Here is a 21,717-nt window from a genome sequence, read left to right on the forward strand (position 1 = left end):
CAACACAATCTGCAGCCTCCACAATGAGCATAATGTTTAATGGCACTCTCTGGGACACTATTGCAACACAGGAAGACAGGACTTACTGCAAGATGAGTTTCAAATGGGTCGTCCCAGTAACCCACCAGCTGAGTGTGTATCTCTAGGTGTGCTATACATACATGTAGAGTCACCCCGTGTGGCCTCGCCGAGGAGAGAGCACAGTCGAACAGGCCGGGCAGGTCAAACCAGTCACCTCTATCACACTGCACCGCTCTGTGCAGTGCTTACTGACACATGCTCCCCCCGTCGCTGCCCTCATTTCATCACACTCTCCCCCACTCAGAAATCCCCCCCTCTCTGGCCTCGTGATAAAACTCGAGCTGAAGATAAAACAGACACCAGGGCCGGGAACAAGAGCGAGTAGGCACCTCAGTGATTTGCTGTCAGGACTATGTGGAATGTACAATCCTTATCAGTTAGCCAACAGGCAAACACACTCACGCGCACACACACACACACACTAACACACTCATACACGCACGCACGCACGCACGCACGTGCACACGCACACAACACACACAGCGCACACACACACACACACACACACACGCGCATCTGATTGGCTGCTGACTCTTCACAGTTGAGTGAATATGACAAACTGTGGCACTTTAGTGTTTTATCAGTACTTTATGTATTACATATCTGAAAAAGTGTAATATGTATTCTGTTCCTATGCACCCCAGTTTAAAAACAATACATACTAAAGTTATTATTTTCTATCTTATCTTTTAGGTTAACTTTCTTGAAATAAACAAAGAGCTGAATATGTATTCAATAATGGGTGTCTTTGTATAAAGCTGTATAGAGCCAACGGCAAACAAGGAATGACAGAACTGAATAAGGAATTGTGCAGTGATGTTGGACATATTCTTGGCTCCTTGCTGCAGGGGTTCTATTTGCTTCTTCTTACTCCCAAAAAAAATCAAGAAAATATGAATTTTTTCAGGAGTGCCCAAACATTTGCATGTAACTGTAGATTCAATCATAATTTGGATATGTCTGATTTATGGCCATTCTGGTGAATGATATGACTAAAAGATTTACACACTAGTCCTGTCATGAAGCTGCTTTACTAACTCATTTGCAATATAACCCACAATGTTTCACAGCATCATAGATACCATGGTTTATATACACGCCATTTATTTTAGCGGTCAGTCAGTCAGGGTGAACAGAGTGAGAGTGGAGCTGTGACAGAGGACATACATAACAGTAAATGATAAAACAGTCAAACCTTACACCCCAGCCCATCCACTCCGCTCTGCATCTGCCAATCGGCTTGTTGCTCCCTCACTGTGAGCTAAACACCCATCAAAATCACGACTCTTTGCTGTCCTCAATCAATCAATCAATCAATCAAATTTTATTTGTATAGCCCATATTCACAAATCACAATTTGTCTCATAGGGCTTTAACAGGGTCCTGGCTTCTAAATGGTAGAACGAGCTCCCCATTGACATCAGGACAGCAGAAAGTCTACACATCTTCCACTGCAGACTAAAAACACATCTCTTCTGACTATACCTTGGATAAAAAAAAAATACAAAATACAAAAAAGTAGCACTTTAGTAGTACTTATATGGCACCTACATGTAGCACTTGAAGGCTTTCTTGATGCAAATTGTACCTACTTGATTCTTATTGTTCTGGGTTTGTACTCTCATGGTTGATGCACTTATTGTAAGTGTCTTTGGATAAAAGCGTCAGCTAAATGAAATGTAATGTTAAACAGGCTTTAGATACACATGGGATTTGTTGACAGTAAGAAATGAGCAACCACTTCCTTCTTGAAGCTGCCAGCATAAAAAGCATACTGACCTGGTACTCTGACTGTAACAGCCCTGTGCCTGAGGAGGGCCCGATCCGAGGCTTCTTGTTGGGCGGCCCCTGGTCCTGGCCGTGTTGTAAACCCCCACCAGTGGTTGCCCCTGTGGCTCCGCCGGTCCCATTTGTTTGGGCCGAGCTCTGTTGGGAGGGCGCCTGCTGGGCTGTGGTCTGCTGCTGGTTCTGGGCCTGATTCTGGCCTGTCGTCTGCTGGTGCTGCTGGGTCTGGTTCTGCAGACAGCAACCAGCACAGATTAGCAAACATAATAAAGGGGCAGCTGGAGCTGAATGGATGTGTGTCTGAGCGGTAAGTGTGAATGCTACACTGCGCCTTTTTATTGCATGTAGTTTTTTCAGTATTACTATAACCAAGACAAAGTGGTGGAGAGGAAATCTGATTAAAACCCCCAAAATAAGTATCTGAAGTAATTTTGGTTACTTGCTCAAATGTGCATGAGGGAGCTTATACATGCACTAATGCATCAGATTGACACAGTTTTGATAATGATGTCACTCGATTCCTCTGTGTGTGTGCAAAGGGAAAGCAAGGATATACATTCAACACATTTGTTGGAGCTCTAGGATACACACTGTGGGTTCTGGTGAGTAACACTGAACGTAAACATAGCTTTTAAATTATTTACTTAACAGGACAGTTAAGCATAAAGGAGGAGAGTGAGCCAAACGGCCGGTTCAGAACCTATGGCTGCTAATGCGGGACTCAAGCCTCTGAACATGGGGCACCGATTGAGAATAAGAAAACATTGTTTACAGGGTTTATGTATGATGGGCACACACATACTGGTGTGCTAGAGAAACATTTTGTCACGTCTAGAAGGACCCACTTCCTCTCAGTCTGATTTTTTTAAGGTGTAAAAACGTTATTGAAATGGAAAGATGAAAGGTGCCTTGAGATAATGTATATTATGATTTGGGGAGTGAAGTGCTAAGCATTATATTCAATATGCTACTTATATAATGACTGATATCTACTAGAATCAAATCTGAACATGACTTTGTCATTATCGTGAGCCAGGACCACTAGGGAAATAAGTTATATTCACTTTTAGTTTGAAAGTCACTCAGATCACGTGGTGTTTTCAGCTACTAATGTGATGCAGGAGCTGAGGAGACATCTGTCTCTGCCTCTGTGCTCACCTTCCCTTCTGATTGCACAACAGAAATTTGCTTTTTTTTTTTACGACGATGCAGCTCCTATCTACCTTTTTCTAACATGTCATTCACAGTCTCTCGTGGTGCAACAATGAGACGTGACAGGCCCAGTGTACTAGAGGTCAGCCTCTCGCTGCACTTTGTTTCTGCACATGCAGTGTATCCCTGCCTCAGGCAAAGTCACAGCAGAATTCTGTTGTGACTTTTTACATTGTAAAAATAGCTGAGTGACAGAGAAAAGATAGAGTGACAGAGAAAAGATAGAGAGGAGGGAGCTTCTAAAGGGTTACAGATTCCTAAAAACCACTCCTGTTCACAGTTTCTCACTGAACCTGTACTTTTTAAAGTTGAAGGAAAAACTTACAAGACTTGTCTGACACAGTGAGATGATCAATCACCTGAAATACTAGAAATTGTTCATCCTACCGTGATGAGAAGCCAATTAAAACTGACAAGATGCTACAGAGGCTGAAACTCAAGAGCTTGAGAAATAAATATATGACTTTGTGAGCACAACTGAGAAAACGACCAGCCACCAGAACAGTTAACACAAAAAAATTACATGAAATAGCTAATATGCTGAAAGGTATATATTATATATATATATACACTACCGTTCAAAAGTTTGGGGTCACCCAGACAATTTCGTGTTTTCCATGAAAACTCACACTTTTATTTATCACATGAGTTGCAAAATGAATAGAAAATATAGTCAAGACATTGACAAGGTTAGAAATAATGATTTTTATTTGAAATATTAATTTTGTTCTTCAAACTTTGCTTTCGTCAAAGAATCCTCCATTTGCAGCAATTACAGCATTGCAGACCTTTGGCATTCTAGCTGTTAATTTGTTGAGGTAATCTGTAGAAATGTCTCACCACGCTTCCTGAAGCACTCCCACAAGTTGGATTGGCTTGATGGGCACTTCTTGCGTACCATACGGTCAAGCTGCTCCCAAAACAGCTCAATGGGGTTGAGATCTGGTGACTGCGCTGTCCACTCCATTACAGACAGCATACCAGCTGCCTGCTTCTTCCCTAAATAGTTCTTGCATAATTTGGAGGTGTGCTTTGGGTCATTGTCCTGTTGTAGGAGGAAATTGGCTCCAATCAAGCGCTGTCCACAGGGTATGGCATGGCGTTGCAAAATGGAGTGATATCCTTCCTTATTTAAAATCCCTTTACCTTGTACAAATCTCCCACTTTACCAGCACCAAAGCAGCCCCAGACCATCACATTACCTCCACCATGCTTCGACAGATGGCGTCAGGCACGCTTCCAGCATCTTTTCACCTGTTCTGCGTCTCACAAATGTTCTTCTGTGTGATCCAAACACCTCAAACTTTGATTCGTCTGTCCATAACACTTTTTCCAATCTTCCTCTGTCCAATGTCTGTGTTCTTTTTGCCCATATCAATCTTTCTTTTTTTGTATGGTCCAGATATCATATTTGTTTTTGCCACTCTGCCTAGAAGGCCAGCATCCCGGAGTCGCCTCTTCACTGTAGACGTTGACACTGGCGTTTTGCGGGTACCATTTGAAGAAGCTGCCAGTTGAGGACCTGTGAGGCGTCTATTTCTCAAACTAGAGACTCTAATATACTTGTCTTCTTGCTGAGTTGTGCACCGGGGCCTCCCACTTCTCTTTCTACTCTGGTTAGAGCCCGTTTGTGCTGTTCTCTGAAGGAGTAGAGTAGTACACACCGTTGTAGGCATTTTTCAGTTTCTTCGCAATTTCTCGCATGGAATAGCCTTCATTTCTAAGAACAAGAATAGACTGGCGAGTTTCACATGAAAGTTCTCTTTTTCGCCATTTTTGGAGTATAATCAAACCCACAAATGTGATGCTCCAGATACTCAACTAGCTCAAAGGAAGGCCAGTTTTATAGCTTCTCTCACCAGCAAAACAGTTTTCAGCTGTGCTAACATCATTGCACAAGGGTTTTCAAGGGTTTTCTAATCATCCATTAGTCTCTAAAGCCGATTAGCAAACACAATGTACCATTAGAACACTGGAGTGATAGTTGCTGGAAATGGGCCTCTATACACCTATGTAGATATTTCATTAAAAACCAGACGTTTCCACCTAGAATAGTCATTTACCACATTAACAATGTATAGAGTGTATTTCTGATTAATTTAATGTTATCTTCATTGAAAAAAACAGTGCTTTTCTTTGAAAAATAAGGAAATTTCTAAGTGACCCCAAACTTTTCAACGGTAGTGTATACTTTATATAAACAACTGTGAAATATATATATATATTTCACAGTTGTTTGAGATAATATAACAGATGCTAGTGCCTGATGATCTTAGTTGCTGTGGTACGATGAAGTTGTTAATAGTTATTATTCAACTAAACATTTCATACTACATTAAGTAGTAAGTCTGTTGATAATTGATTTGGAATTGAATTTCAGTCATTTCTGAAGCAGAAACATTGTTTTTCTCCGGCATGAGTGTTTGCCGTTTTACTTTGTTTTGTATTGTTCTAATTCTTCCCTCAGAATTGTGACTGTTTTGGACCTTTTCAAAGATTATATGTTGCATAGATTTTTATATTATGCACGCTAACCTTGTTTTCACTGTGTTTGGGGTTCTGGATTTGTGTTTGTGCTCTGTGTTTGGTTATATGTTTGCATGCTTGAGTTTCCTGTTTCCTGTTTTATTTTGAAAGTCTCTATTTGTTTTTACACAATAACCTTGTGTTCATCAGCTAAGATTCCGTACCTGAAACACACCTTTACATAAAGTATATATAGAGCTACCATGAACTCTGTACTATAAGTGCTAAGCAGTCACAATTGTATCAAGGAAAAGGGTTTTTCATTAAAATGCTTATTTAGAGCAACCTGGTAGCTTAGTGTGGATGAAACCTTTGCATCTGATGCCGAAAAAAAAAAAGGCCCAGAAAATGAGAACTAAAATGTTTTATCACTTTTGTTGTTGTTATTTTTCTAAATGATGATCTAGTAAGACTATTAAGTAGTGATACTGACAGATGTAAATATGAAAGCACAGAAATATCAGTATTTGGAGGGTGGGTTGTGTTGAAGCAACAAAAGCTGGTGAATCTGACCAAACTTGCTCTCATGAAACAAAGTTAACTTAACTTAACTGCAGAAGGTATTTGACAATGATTCCACATCCAAGCTACTGTGGTCTGTGTGCTCTGTTTATGTCACGTTACTCAAATTAACCAGCGATTACAGTATGTGACGGCTGCTAACTGCTAACCCCTGCTACCTTCACTTGAACAGGTTTGGTCTCACCACTGCCAGCCTGGAATCAGCTGCTCATGTTTGTTCAGCTTGTGTTCTCCGTTCTCTGTGGACAGTAATATGAGCTCACTACTCACTATGACAGGCCTCCATCCTCAAACTGGTGCTGTGTGTCGCACCCGAGCTTTTAGCTTTGATATAAATTCTATTAACTAGTTCAATTCTTCAGGGATGTATTTAAATGTCACTATGTAAAGATGCAGCTGCTCGCACACTGCAAATGCCAATACAGGATTACATCCAAATAATTTCATATACTTGCAGTTATAATTTTCATTAAGTTTTAACTATCAGTGCCCGCGATGGATAAGCCGTCCCCAGCATTGTTGTATTGTTGAAAAATAACCTCTGTATAGTCTTTGATATCACAAAATGTGGAAACAGACTCAGACTGGACACAGTAGGTCTCACTGCCTCTTTACTCAAGGCCGGAAATATTTGGACTGTTTCAGTTCCATTTAAAAAAAAATATTCAGGCTATGAGCTTCATAGCACATACAACTGGAAATAAAATAATAGATACAAATCTAAGTCTCTGCTTTAATTTGAGCATGTTTATGTTGATATAGAAAGAACTCTGTGTGAGATAAAGGCTTTTATACACATAGTGCCCAAAGCTTTGGGGTTAAGAAGTAATTGAACACATGTTCATGAAGTTAAACAAAATCATCATATTCATACGATTCTGCCATATTGCACATCCTCATCATGAAGAGCTCTTTTGTTGCTTTGACTGCATGTTTAAGATCTTTGTCCTGCTGAATAATGAAACATCATCAAATTCATTTTGATATATTTGACTGAATCTGAGCAGAGGATGCTCCTGTATACCTCCGCTTCCATCACTTTATCGGTTTATAGAGCTTTGCTCCACAACTCTTCAGTTTCTTTATGTGTGGTTTCTGTGAACTGCAGTCTGGCCTTTCTGTCTTGTGGTGACTGCCATTCGGTCTCCTATATGTTATGAAAACATATGACAACGCCCTGGTAAAATATTTCCACAGCTGCTTTCTTTACAAGATTACTTAAGAACCTCAAACAGGGGAGAGAAAGGCGGCTTATGGATACTGATCCTATGTTTTTACCATCTTACACACCAAGAGGGGCAAAATTTAAATCTCGAATGATTTCCTCTTTCTAAAGTTATAAGGTCTAAAGAGATGTAACAATGTCATTTTTAGTGCAGGTGAAACTGTACTGTGCTAAACCTATCAGTGAGAGTGAGCCAGCATGTGTCTGCCCATTGGCAGTACCTGCTAGTGTAATATTTCTCTGTGGTGGCCCACCACAGCTAAAAAGATCTAATCAACCAATACATCATTTAATTCGACACCATGGAGACCTGCCTAAGCAGGCGTTGAGTTAGGTGAAGGCCAATGACACCGGTCTCTCCTGGCTCTCTTAGGTCTAAACTGGGTTATCCTGGCTCGCTTTCCTTTCAAACACTACTCTACTGCAACCTGAGCTTACGTACACACTTGAGCTGACTGAAGTAACATGACTACTGCTAATATGACACACTTCTCTGTGACTGCGTTGCTCACACACTCCAGGAGTGACTCACTCCCCTCAACAAACCTGCTTGGTTATGAGTGTATATTACAAATTGTGATTTTATTATATGAGCCCAATGCTGCATAGAGTTTACAGAATTTGTCTGACAAACTTGACCACCATCATGATCGTATTGGTGGATCGCGGATCGTGTTGGCAGGTGATTGTGGATAGCGGCAGTGGATCATGACGATGGATCCTGATCATGGTGGCAGCTGATCGTGGACTATTATTTTCAACAAGACTGCTTGATATACAATATGCCTACTCACATTACATTACATTACTGACAAGAACTCCTCAATTCATTTACTTTCCATTATGTTACAAACTGTTTCTTCTAATCAATGTTGTAAATACTGATGTTCTCCGTTAAACATGGAATCTATTGCACTTCTCTCCGTCCTGGGAGAGGGATCCCTCACATGTGGCTCTCTCTGAGGTTTCTGTGTTTCCCCTGTTAATAGCTATTTTTATTTTTTTAAATAGTTTTTCCTTACTCTTGTTGAGGGTTAAGGGCAGAGGATGTCACACCTTGTTAAAGCCCTATGAGACAAATTGTGATCTATTAATATGGGCTATACAAATACAATTTGATTGATTGATTGATTGATTGAATGTCAATACGTTCAAACATATCTGGACTGTAGCAAAGCAGTGGACTGACAGAATGAAATTCGAAGGCTTTGTGGAGTTGTGAATTGTGTTCATGCTGTGACTTGTTCGCTGAGACAGTGACTGTGGATTATTACCTTCTCTGTTTTCTCCTCTGGCTCGTCCTCATTGAGAAACTCTCGTTTTGGGTAGGGTATCTGACACCCAGCAAACACACTACAGGCAGTAAGAGAGAAATCAGAGAATAAAACATCTTTTTATCAACACAATGTAAAACTAAGGCTCATAATACCAACCTAAAACAAATTCCTGCCTAAAAAAAAGTTGGAAAGATAGGAGGCTTAAAATCTGAAACACTGGTTTGTCATGTGTAAAGGAGTGTAGCCTTTTTTTTATTTTGCTGAACCACGACAAACAAATTCTTCCTGCATTAGTTGACTGAAATCACCCACTCAATAACCACTACCTCACTACATTGACTTCACTTCACTGGAAATTTGCATCGGTGTTGCAGGATTACGTACAACAACAACAATATCGGCAGGTGGAATATCCCACAGTAAATGTAGAATCCTCATTTTACGCTAAGTATTAATACTTTTATGTAAGAAGCTTGTTTAATGACCATCTTTTAATGTAGAAATAAACTTGTTGGCTGCAGTTTGTGCTGTTAGGCTGCTGCCCTCTCTCCTCTCGTCTCTCTGAAGCCAGCGCAATGCATGATGGTATATATTGCTCAGTTAGTGACCATCAGTTGTTCACAATACATTTTTGAAAAACAATCAGTCCACTATATAGGGTATACAAATTTCACTAAACATTTGGACAGCACTACAAAATGGTGAACTCACTATATAGTGAATAGTGAGTGATTTCGGATACAGCCTAAGACTCACTCAGTGGTTGGTAGTGGGTCCTCCAGGAAGTATGGGTCCTGCAGTGCCTGCTCTGATGTGATTCTTTTGGTGGGGTCCATGGTGAGGAGTTTCTGAAGCTGAAGACAGAGAGGACAACACACACAGTGTTACAAAGAAAGTATTGGTACAGTGACATGTTTTTATTGTTTTGGCTTTACTTCAGTACAAATTAAACTACAGTTGAAATAACTAGTGCAGCGCCCGTTCTCAACCTGCCTGTCTGTAATGGGCTGTTTGCTTGGCCTATGGTAATGCTGCAGCTTTCTTTCTGAAACTTCAAAAATGAAACTGAATTTGCTTTATTACTGTTCACTTGTGTGGTTTATATATACGTTTCAATGATTTGCTTAGTGCTAACTGGGGATCAATTCTTCAAACGTAGAAAAACAACAGAAAAATAACAGAAAATGCCTCCAAACTGCTCCTGTGGTGTCTAAGTGTCTGGAAGCCATGACATTCAAATTTGACTCGGCGTCATTAACACCACGTTTTTAGCCTAAAAGTCCTCTGATATCCTCCTCTGGAGCGGTGTTCACGTTCACACGCACACACCGGAAATACCGCACACACTGCACACAAGCGCTCGCCCAAGGGCATGGGCGTGAGGCTGCACGTTAGCATCGCTACTGGTAGCAGACTTATACTCTTTTTTTCTATGCTTGAAGAATTGATCCCTAGAGTGCATTGAGTACATCATCATGTCTGGATACGAGTTCCCCATATAAGAGAATATTTGTAGATTTGTTTTAAAAAGTGAATATTGTTCCACTTGTACTAAATACATTGGATACTTCACGTTATAACTTGATCTCCAAACCAAGAATACCTTGCAGCTCTGAATGACAATGAAGAGTAACTGCTCTCAAATGTAATTGTGACTTTGGCGACAAAAGAATCTTGTGGAGGTTTGTCCTGCAAAAAGTGAACCAATCCGGTCAGTCTATCATTTGATATATTTCCATCGTGTGTGCGTGTGTGTGTGTGTGTGTGTGTGTGTGTGTGTGTGTGTGTGTGTGTGTGTGTGTGTGTGTGTGTGTGTGTGTGTGTGTGTGTGTGTGTGTGTGTGTGTGTGTGTGCACATACCAACAGGAATACTTTGCTGTCTGGTTTGACTTTATGCTTCTCCATGTATTTGATTAAGCTGCTGTTGGCGTACCTGTTGGGTGAGAAAACACAGCAGTACACTTTAAAAATGTGTCATTGTATGAGTTTGTGATGATGATCATCTCAGCGTCTCCTCACGTTGTCCTCCTGAAGTCCTTCTGTAGTGTGGGGTACTCTGGCATTTTCCGAATGTCTTCCCAGTCCTTATCTGTGGAATACAAAAGCACACAACCATGCTTATGGCTTAACAATCACAACAATTATTTAATTAGAAGGAAATCTACACAACACAAAATGTGCTAAAAGTTAAATGGTCTGAATATTATGTTCACTGCTTCTTTAGAATCAATTTCCACACAAAATAATATATTATTATATTTTTCATTAACAGTTTTTTAAAAAACTGTATTTAATAACCTGTCCAGCTAATATACATCAGTGAGTCTGCATTCTACCTGCTCACTCATCTTTCAATGAAACATTTGATCTGGTAACTGCAGAGGTTGTAATGTGAAGCCTCAACTTAAGCAGCAGGCTAACACAGCAGGCCTTGGTCATTGTTCACATGTGTTGGGAGATTTAGTTGTGTGTATTTTGTGCAGACCTGCAGGGAAACCCATGACGCTAAATATCCTGTCCAGCTGGTCATGATGAAAGGGGTTACTGGTCTTGATGTCTTCTTGGCGACAGTGAAAGATGGGCTCCGACGTTAGCAGCTCCGCAAAGATGCAGCCAATTGCCCAAATGTCTGAAGCACGTACACAACCCACACACACACACACACACACACACACACACACACACACAGTGTTCTTGAGGTACATTCACTCCAGCAAATTAGTCTTCCTGGTGTTAATGACAACTGTTTGTTTGCAAAGTAATGTGAAAACTTGGCAATTAGGTTGCCTGAAACTATTTTAACAAAAAATATAAACTGGAATTAATTAGATGTCAAATGGCTTGACCGAGGATAGTTAAACAATACTTTTGACTTTTGATAAGATTAAGATACTGAACCCCAAATTGCCCCTGATGGCTGTGCCGTTCTAAAAGAAAAAGTGCTGCCCACAGATGTGCTGTATGAATGGGTGTGTGAATGGGTGAATAGCAAAAAACTGTAAAGCCCTCTGAGTGGTCATCAAGACTAGAAAGGCTCTATATAACTACAGACCATTTACCATTTTAATATCTAACTCTTTTACAGTTCACACACATTCATAGAATCATAAATACAGTGGGTGCCTGAGACACAGAAGGTGCTGTATGAACTGTGTGAACCAAAGTGACAACAGGCTGACAGTGTTGTCTCGTGTTCCAAGAATGATAAATATAGGCTTTGTAAGTCAGCAATGTGCATTCCTGTTTACACTGAGACCCTATGGAAACAAGTTCAAAATATCAACTAACACAAATCTCTGCAAACTTTCAGAGGCCTAAGTCCAGAGTCAGTGAAACACACACATTCTGCATACTTTGCACATTTGACCCTGCACTCACCAATAGCTTTGGTGTAGTGCCGGGCCCCCAGCAGAAGCTCAGGGGCCCTGTACCAGAAAGTCACGACTACAGGATCGAGGTCCGCCAGTGGCTTGAGGGGAGAGTTGAATAGTCTGGCGAAACCCATGTCAGCTGCAGGAGGAAGAAAAGACACAGTAGATGTAGTCAGCAAACAAAGGCTACACCTGCAGTAATCTGTTTTCAGTTTGAAATGGCATTTTAAAACCGAAACAATCCCCATCCAGACGAGCCTTTTAGTCGTTGTCATGCTCATTTCCTGAGGCCTGAAATGCAGATTTGACAGCTACACCTGAAACCAGTTGGCACCCAAGCTTCAGTCAAAAGAGAAGAGCTTTCGCTTTCCTTGCCTCAGAGTGTGTTTATGTCCCCTCACTTTCCTAAATTCTATAACTCTGTACTCTTTATTTAATTTTTTTAGCTTCAGGTTGATTTTCTTACAAAATACACACTCAGTGTTCTCTGGCTGTCCAAGATGCAAAAAAGAGTAAAGAGCAGAGGGATCAAATGTTGACACAGTCGCCTAAGTGGCCTTCATTTAATAGCATTTCCTTAGAACAGTCAGCGGTTTGCAAACTTTTAAGGGTTTTAACATTATGACAGTACAGCTGAGGTTCATGTAGCCTTTGGATTTTTATACTGTACATATACAATTTTTGGTTTACAATAATTAATATGGAAAACACAATAACAATTTCATTGTTAGTTCTTAAGGACTTTTTCATTTTATTTTGAACGTCTCCACTACCACTTCTCACACCAAACTACTAGCTAATGTGTGTCCTTCATGTCCACAGATATATTGTATATTCACAGAAAAACATGTTTCAGAGGGTTCGTGTTTTCAGTTCCTGTAGTGCTATCATTTCAAATTCAAGTCTTCAACTTCAGAGATCCCTGAGGCTCTCTTAATGTAAAAGTACTTGTTTTTACAAAACCCTTTTTATATTTCTAACGTGACAATAGCTTTTATTAATAATTTTGTAGCACGGAGTAAGAGTGAAGTGATCATAGATAGAGATAGTAGAGCCACTCAGTTCAGAGAAATACTTATCAGCACAATTTGAGGGTCCAGTTGCACTTAAACAAAAACCTTATACTATTACTAGATGTATAGGGTTTAAAAATAGACTGCAGCACTGCAGCATTACCCTTCAACAGTCCCCTGGCCAACTGGCTTATGCAACAGCACTGATCTGAGCTCCCTGTCGACCTCTCAGACAGCAGGTTAAACGCTGTTGCTGTCACACACTCAAACAAGTCAAAAGCCTCATTGATCCACTGTCATGGAGATAGTAGTATCTGTATCATGTCGAGCTCAGGATCAGCCAAGCGCTTTTCAGAAATATTTTGTCAATCCACCTTACCGATTTTAACTCTTCCTCGTTCAAGGCCTTCCCCCATCACCAGGATGTTCGCTGGTTTCTGGAGAAAGATAAATATTAGACACTGTGTATCATACAAAATATGTATATGTAAGTATGTAAGTAATATGTTAGAGTTATTATACATGTGTAATTTTAGTCCAACACAACTGTGGCACTGCCACAAGTGTAAGAGGAAGTTTATATGTATTTTAGATGGTTTAGTACTGAATCCTTGCAAAGTTAAACCTCTATCCTCATCACATGAGCGGTCACTTGGCTGTTCTGTGTAGTTTCCTGCTGTTATCACTCTCATAGGTGATTTCTACTCCCAGTCAGGTGTAAGGGGGCTGGGCTTAGGAGGACAAAGGCAGGTGAATTGTTTGGGGGAGACAGGAGGTTTTTACTGAGGGGGAACAGACAAAAGAAAAGACCTGGGTTTCTGCATCTGAGGACAAAAGGATATTTGCTTCATTGTTACGGTGATACCTTACCCACGAGGAATTCCAGAATACAGTGTGAGTGAAGGACCATAACGAGTGAGCAGAAGGCTTTTTTTTCCCAAGTCTTGGCTGGACTACTATTCCCCTGTGCCTCAGCCGGTGAGGTTCCCCCCCCCCCAATGCATTGCCGTTCCTGGGTTACATTTTTGCATTTGGAAGGGAGGACCTTTACATGGACTGAGCGAGCTGCCTCTGGAGATTTTTTCCCCCTGGTTGGATTTACCTTATGGACATTAAAGCCGACATTATTTTCTGTGAACTAAAGTTTGGGGGAGGGTTCTTAATAAATTGCTGTGTTGGCATATATTTGAGTTTCTGTTTAATACATTACAGTTAGCTGGGTTTAAAGTCCCCTGACACCAAAACTTTCTCACTTAACCAGGCCTTGATAAATAGTGTCACAATAGTTCCTGAATCGTTACAGCAACTAGACTTAAAACTTAAGCTAATTGTTGCTGTTGCGTGTGGAATCCTGCTGCGCACACAGGAATGGGGTCAAACACCTGGCTGTGTTCGTGACATTTTGGTTGAGGAACTTTAAAAAAAGCTGAGTTAACCTTTGCAACTAAATCAAAGGGAGACAACCCCAGGTTCCTCTTTAGCACTGTAGCCGGTCTGACAGAGAGCCGTAGTTCCACTGATCCATCTCTTAGCAGGATTATTATTATTATAATTATTACTTCAAATCAATATTAAATACAGCAGGAACGTCAGTCTGCATTTATCTATAAATTAGAATGAGTGCTGCTTACAGTGTCTATCGCCCACAGCTGCTTTTATTGTAGGTAAAAAGTATCTGCTTCAGTCAATAAATATCTGCAGCCATCTGTAGGCAAAAAGAACATTGTACATAGATGAATCTGCAGCCTCGGATTTGTGCAGGGCTGTGCTAGGAGGCTGTGCCATTACACACGACTGTGCACTGCTTGCTGATTCACAGAATCGAATCAATCCTTCAAATCATTGACTTCTTTCCAACTTTTAGTAAAAAATTGCATTTCATTTTTAATTCCCGAAAGGCACTATGATGCGAACGCTGTTGTCTCACATTCTATGGCATATGAGCTTTTATGACACGAATAAAACTAGAATAGCTTTGGATTTATGTGGTCATATAAATGGATTCCTCATCATCACATTATTTGTGTCATCGTTGTTAAATAAGGTTAAACAAAAACCTGTACCCTCTGCTCATCAAATCAGCCACATGAGGGATATTGGTTGAGATTTTCACCACATTGGTCACAATGAGGTCAATGGAATATTATATACAAACAGTTTTTTTTCCTGAACACTCTCCCCACACACACAATCCCACACTTCATCTGAACTCGGACTATACTCACCATGAACTCTTAATGGAAACTTCTTTCATGTTTATTTAATGGACGGTTCATTGTTCTTATTTGGAAATGAATTTGTTTGCTATTGATTACTGGATATTTTGGTCAATATGAGTTCTTTGTCTGTTTATTAATCATACCTCTCATCATCATTAACTTGATTGAATAATTCAATTGAATATATATTGATTAACCAAATTGATTGGTTGTGGTTTCTTTTTCTTTGATGCCTTTTGTAGTTAGGTAAATAAGCTATCCGGGTTAACTCTCTTACCGGGAGACATTAAACTTTTTGATAGGTGAAGAAGCCCTGTCTGGCGCCCAACTCTTTTATTTTTTCAATTTAGAAAACCTACGCTACACATGGACACACACAAACATTAGAAGTGGTGTGTTTTTTCTTCACATCAATCAACAATTACACTTCCATATTATTTGGGTTATGTGTACAGAGTTGTTTACCAAATATCCCACAAGTATCATACAAACAGCGGCACATTTAATCACAGGAACAAAGTCACAGTGTTTTGTTTTTTTAAGTTTACAGTGACTCCATCACGCAGCCAGATACAGTGTCTGCTTGTTGTCAAAAGGCCTGTGGATTTTCCCTGGGTGTGTGTGTGAATGTGAACGCTCTGGCTCGCTTGACTCAGATCTTCCTGGCTTGCATGCCTTGTTGCTATAGAAACAGCACTAATAATGAGGTCTATTATTCACGCCCACAACAAGACACGCAGCGATCGGCAAACACAAAGGCAAGCGTCTCTTAGAAGGCCCGACGAGTTCAGGCTCACCAGTTCTTCTTTCAAATTCTAAACAGGCCTAACTGAGTTAAAATGCCCGGCCTGAATGTATACATGTAAGCTGTTTAAAAAACAGTAATTACTTTGAGAGTTTTCTGTAAAAGACCTGAGTGAGTGTTAGTGCCTCTAAAGATGCCAAATGAGCATGCAATGTGTTTCTGATGGAATAGACGACATGAAAAACAAAAAAATATAAATGGAATGGGAAAAGAGGAACCAGATAAAATGGAGAATGATTTTAAGACATGCACTAGTTATTTTTTAAAAATATGCACCAAATTGTATTTCACGCTTCAAAATATAGACTTCCCCTTGAAATCGTCCAGTGAAATTAATCAGTTACAGTCGGTTGGTTCCAGAAATGGATCAGGAGCCAAGGGAAAATAAACACCATCCCAGAGCGGACCAGCAAACCCACTCCTCTGGGACATGGCCCTCTTTAACAAAACCATCTACATCTTTGTCCCAACAACTAGGCCAGGTCCGCAGCTAGAGGCAGATTACTACAGCAGCATGTTGATAAAAAGGGCTATCCTAAAAGCTCAGTTCAAATGTCCTGTGTGAATGTCGAGTTTGAAGCAAGTGGTAAGGGGTACATTTTGGAGTTTGGAAAGTCACATTTACTAAAGAAAGAAGAGAAAACCCCAGGCCACCTGCCTTAGATGCACAGTGTGTGAAGGTCTGAAGGCTGAGTTGACTTTTCAAGAGCATTGAGTTTGTTGATAATTGTTTGGGATCACTACTGAGGTTGATATGGGGGAGGAATTATTGTCTGTACAGGCCATGTATGGTTCTACCAGAAGAATGAAGGATGAAGTTGTTTTGGCAAAATCCAGCTGTGAGTAGCATCAGTAAGTGAGTTACTCCATTCGTTGGGTGGCAACTTGTTGGACTTCTCCCATTGACCATTGGTCTTTCAAAATGTTTTGGCATGAACAGTTACTACTACATCATCACTGAGTTTGAACTGCATGTCTGCCCAGGGGAGTTCACGGCTGAATTAGAAACTACAGGTGTCATGACGTGCACAGACTGAGAGGAGAGAGACACGGTGCAGTAGAATTTCATAACTGAGTTATGACCAAGACACCAACTTAATGTCTTTTTTTTTTTGATGAATGCAAGAACCGTCAAATATTTTGCTCGCCCATATACACTTCAGCAATAGACTACGTTTTTACCTTGTCTGGTTAAAAGATTATATCATTGTGCCTTGCTAATTTACTGAGTCCTTTTTTAGGTGGTAAGCCTGGAAAAGCTAGAAGAACAGGCTACAATATGCCAACCCCTCTAATCAAAGCTCGACCCCCCAAAAATCATGAACGTGGACTGCCTGACTAGAAACCAACTTTTCCAAGACTCACTCAATAACTCCTGGCTATCGTCTCTGCTTCAGCAGTGTATGCCTCCCCACCTCTATGGCTTGGGGAGTCTCTGGTCATGCAGAGTGAGTGCATGGGCAGGCAAGAAGGTCGGTTAGTGACAGACAGGTACCCCACACACACTGCACACAAGCTCTTGCCAAGGGAAGGCGCAGGATGCGCGTTACCATCACTACATCCACTTTCATTGCTAATTCCGGTAGCTGAATTTTAGGCTTAAAACTTGGTGTAAATGACTCCGTTTCCAGTCAAACTTGAATTGTTGGGGCTTCCGGACACTTGGATGACACCATACGAGCAGTATGGAGGCATGTTGTGGTTTTTTTTCTGTAGTTTTTTTACATTTTAAGAAGTGGTCCCCAAATACTTCAATTGTATTGCAGCTGGCTGCAACGCTGTTTACCCCTGAGACTCCAAAAGTGTTTTGTGGACTAAAAAAATTCACCCACCCCTCCATCGACATAGGGGTGAGTAGATAATGAGTGAATTTTCATTTTTCCCTTTAACTTCGCTGTGGAGATCACATGATCATGTTTAAAGCACCCCGACACCGTTGTCTGCTCTTATCACCACAAACTCTCTAGAAATCTTCGTAGGTGTCTTTTACGTGTGTGTCACCGCTTTTTTACTGGGAGATTATTATTTTCCTTTAGTTTTTTTGTCTGTCACAGTTTAGACTCGCTCGCGGTGAATCCATCAGGGGATCCCCTGCTGTGTTCACTCATCGACTTTAAAATAGAATTCAGATGACTGAAATTAGTTTAGTGAACGCAACTTGGAATGCTCATATGAACATAACTCCTAAAAGGTTTAAGGATATAACAATCTTCTTGCATTAGGCCTAAATTCAATTATAAGACAAGTTTGGCTCATTTAAAATAATAATTCATTCGTAATAAATGTGAACAGGAAACAACTGAAAGCCTACAGTGTATCACGTTTTCCTAAATCAGAACCAAGTGAGCCAAACTACAGGTGTGAAAGTCTGCACACTTCAATCCCTCATGATAAAAGTATATTCGGAATATCCCATAACCATCAATACTGTTCTAACTTAAATGGTGATATACCTGAATCCTGCATAGAAGTAAAAATTAGTATCACATTTCAAGAATGCACTCTCCACCAATCCTTACTTGAAATGATCAGTCATTACTTTATATATGTATATGAAATTATGTATCCAAACAAATGAAATGAGAAACAAAGCAAGGCCTGAAGAAAGATTTTTTTTGTATATTATTGATAAATTGTATCATTCTGACATAGCTAGCTGAAAGTAGTGGCCCCTCCCCGTTCCTCATGAATCAGTCCTGAGAACAGCATCATCATCTGCCCGGTGTTGCTGCAGTCTGACTGTGTGGGACAGACGGTTCCTAACAGCCAGGCATACAGTAATGTGCTTATACAGTAGATTAGTCTGCATTTACTGCAGCAACAGATCACCTTCAGTAACCCCCCCCCCCTCTCCTCTGACAGTGACTGTTGGTACAGTCCACTGAGGTGTGTGCTTTTTGCTTTGGCCAGTAGAGTTGCTATATCAGCATCTTGACTCAGCTAACCATGGAGGACGGTGGGCTCAGTAATAGCTGAAGGCTGTTATGTAACCCTTGCCGGCGCTTAGGGGTGGGGGAGGGTGAAGGAGGTACGGCAAGACCCTCTGGTGGGTGGGACAGGGAGGGAAGAGTGAAGGAGTGGCAGTACAAGTGGGGGCTGAGCACTATGCAGTGGTGCAATGTAAAGCACATGCCTGATTCCTGCAGTGCATAGAAGCACAACATGTTACACACCAGCACACGCATACAGTTATGTAACAGCAGAAGAACTGAAGCCATTACAGCTGTGCTGGTGAGGGCACCTTTCCCTTGCAGCTAAGCAGACCACAGCAGATTAAATGGCAGTCTCCTTGCTCTTCCTCTAACATGTATTAACAACATAAATCATGGTAAGACTTGTGGCTTTCACATACTTTTCCAAAGCAATAAAAGGCCTTTGGGACATTTCTCATAAAGCAGCAACATGTTAGCAATAAGTAGCTCCCTGCTTTTCAATTGTTATTGCTTACATTCACAGAGAGAACTGACAAAATGCCAGGTATCTGCATAAAGAGGATAATCCGACCAACAACAAGAACCTAAAATTTATTAAGTTAGTCCAATAAATTCGTCTTTGAATCCAAGTGAATGTCTGTACCAAATTTGAAGACATTCCCTCAAGCTGAAAACATAAACACACTTTGAGAGGCCCCTGTGACATTGACCTTTGGCTACCAAACTCAAACCTAAGTCCAAGTGAATGTTTAAACCAAATGTGAAAGGATTTACTCGTGGCATTTCAGAGATAATCCGTTCACAAGGAAAACATTTGCTTTGTGAGGTTACAGTGGCCTTGACCTTCCAACTTTGACTGCCAAATTCTAATCAGGTCATCCATGAGTCCAAGTGAATTTTTGTACCAAATTTGAAGATATTCCCTCGCGGCGTTCTTGAGATGTACGAGAATGGAACTGACAGACACACAAACTGAAAACCTGAATGCCACCGGCCACTGACTGCCGCTGGCGAGCTTGCATAAAAAGAAGGATAGTCATGTAGTCTGGTCACAATGGCAGGAAGCCCTGGCAATAAGACAGCAAAACAACAGCACTAACTGCAATACATCAGGGCAGAGTCAGACGCAGTTTGACGGTGAATTTTATCCGGCTGTGGTGAAAATAGTTACAAAGGGCCGGAAGAGTTGGTGCACTGATAAGAGTGGTGTGACCTTCAGCTCCTGTGGGACAATTGATGTTGTTGTAAAGGAGAGGGGACTCCCCCCTTCTTATTGCTGTGTTACCTCTTCATTATTACTGTGGTTATGATTCCCTCCAACCATTAACAAATTCACATAAGGTCAAGAACATAACTGACTAATTTTATTTTGTATTATGGCATATTTTGTGTCTCACATTCCCACAACGCTCAGCCATAACATTATACTGTTAACAGGTCATAATGTTGGTGTGGTGAAAAGCAAGCATGATAAAAGAAGCTGTGTACCTCTGTTTTATCATTTAAGTGTTTTATCATTTGAGTTCGTATCTGGGAAGAAAGATAGTTTGCTGCCTCCCCACACAACATCCTGTAAGCCTCTGTATGTTCTCCTCTCTACGTTCTCCAGCCCTCTTTCGTGTACCAAGTAGCTGAAGAAGCTGAGGAGGACAGGCCTGGGATGGCAGCTTTCATCAGGCTTTGGTACGTGGCTCTGGTGTGATTGTTGTAGCTGCACTTGGCCTCAATATCCAGTGCCTCTGCAAAGTTTCACAGTTAACAGCATCCTGGACTCATGCATTTAGCGCCTCACATTTTTTGGCGCTCTTATCAGCAATGTCCCCGAGGCCGTAAAATCGTATTTTGGCTTACTTAGTCAATGTAGGATGCTGTGCACATCTGTTTAGAGCCCTACAATGTCAGCCTTGATTTGACTTGAGATTAGCCTGCAGGACTGTTGGTTGTTTGTTAATCCGGCCAATTTCCGCCATTGGTTTTTCCCCTACTAGCTGTCAACATCAAATGTCACTAATCTTTGATTCACATGAAGTCAAATAAAAAACTAATAAAAAAACCCTGGGTGTAATTTTGACAGTAAAAAATGTTCTATCCAATTTCGAGATAATTTGGTCGTAACTTGCGACTCACTTTCTTCAGCGGCCCCACGTGACTCAAAGCTGTTTACCATCATAACATGAGAAGAAGAAGGGACAATAAGGTCTAGAGTCATTGGCCCTGTTCAGGTCTGGTATTAACATGACCTGATCACATGTGGACAGCTGTCAGTATTTCAGTTCACATCTGGCATAAGAATGTGTCTCTGCATGATGTTGTTTTTAGCCAGTCTGATTTATATAGATGGCTCTGTGTGTGTGTGTGTGTGTGTGTGTGTGTGTGTGTGTGTGTGTGTGTGTGTGTGTGTGTGTGTGTGTGTTGTGAGAAATGGAGAGAGAGAGAGAGAGAGAGAGTGGGAGAGTGGAGCCAGGAGGGGCTGAGCGAGTCAATGCATTGTGCGCAGCTTTGCAATGAAATAAAATGTTACTCATTTGAGTATAGTAAAAAAAGATAGACAATCCACATGTGGATGTCAAGATTGATGTTGTAACATTGGCCACGAATAAATCAATTGATGAGAAAGACTGAGAAGTGTAAAGATATTTTTATGGAAAACTGTAGCAGGTCGACGATAGCAAAATTGGTGGTTAAAACTATTAAAATAATTTAATATATGTTAGTAAATGTATGCTTTTGCCCAAAGCGGCACTGGTT

General features: G+C 40.8%; 1 protein-coding gene across 1 annotated transcript in view; it reads right to left on the reverse strand.

Annotated features, from left to right (window-relative positions):
- The window catches only part of cdk19 (cyclin-dependent kinase 19), a 57,608-nt gene that overhangs the window by 6,665 nt on the left and 29,226 nt on the right, over positions 1-21,717 (reverse strand). The window contains exons 5-12 of the mRNA XM_035143994.2: positions 13,392-13,449; positions 12,007-12,138; positions 11,114-11,257; positions 10,648-10,717; positions 10,489-10,561; positions 9,385-9,482; positions 8,626-8,704; positions 1,861-2,097 (exon numbers count right to left, since the gene is read on the reverse strand). Of these exons, the coding sequence (XP_034999885.1) occupies positions 1,861-2,097; positions 8,626-8,704; positions 9,385-9,482; positions 10,489-10,561; positions 10,648-10,717; positions 11,114-11,257; positions 12,007-12,138; positions 13,392-13,449 (891 nt within the window). The remainder of the gene's footprint in view (positions 1-1,860; positions 2,098-8,625; positions 8,705-9,384; positions 9,483-10,488; positions 10,562-10,647; positions 10,718-11,113; positions 11,258-12,006; positions 12,139-13,391; positions 13,450-21,717) is intronic.

The sequence above is a fragment of the Hippoglossus stenolepis genome, chromosome 20, assembly GCF_022539355.2.
Source record: "Hippoglossus stenolepis isolate QCI-W04-F060 chromosome 20, HSTE1.2, whole genome shotgun sequence".
Classification (NCBI taxonomy): domain Eukaryota; kingdom Metazoa; phylum Chordata; class Actinopteri; order Pleuronectiformes; family Pleuronectidae; genus Hippoglossus; species Hippoglossus stenolepis.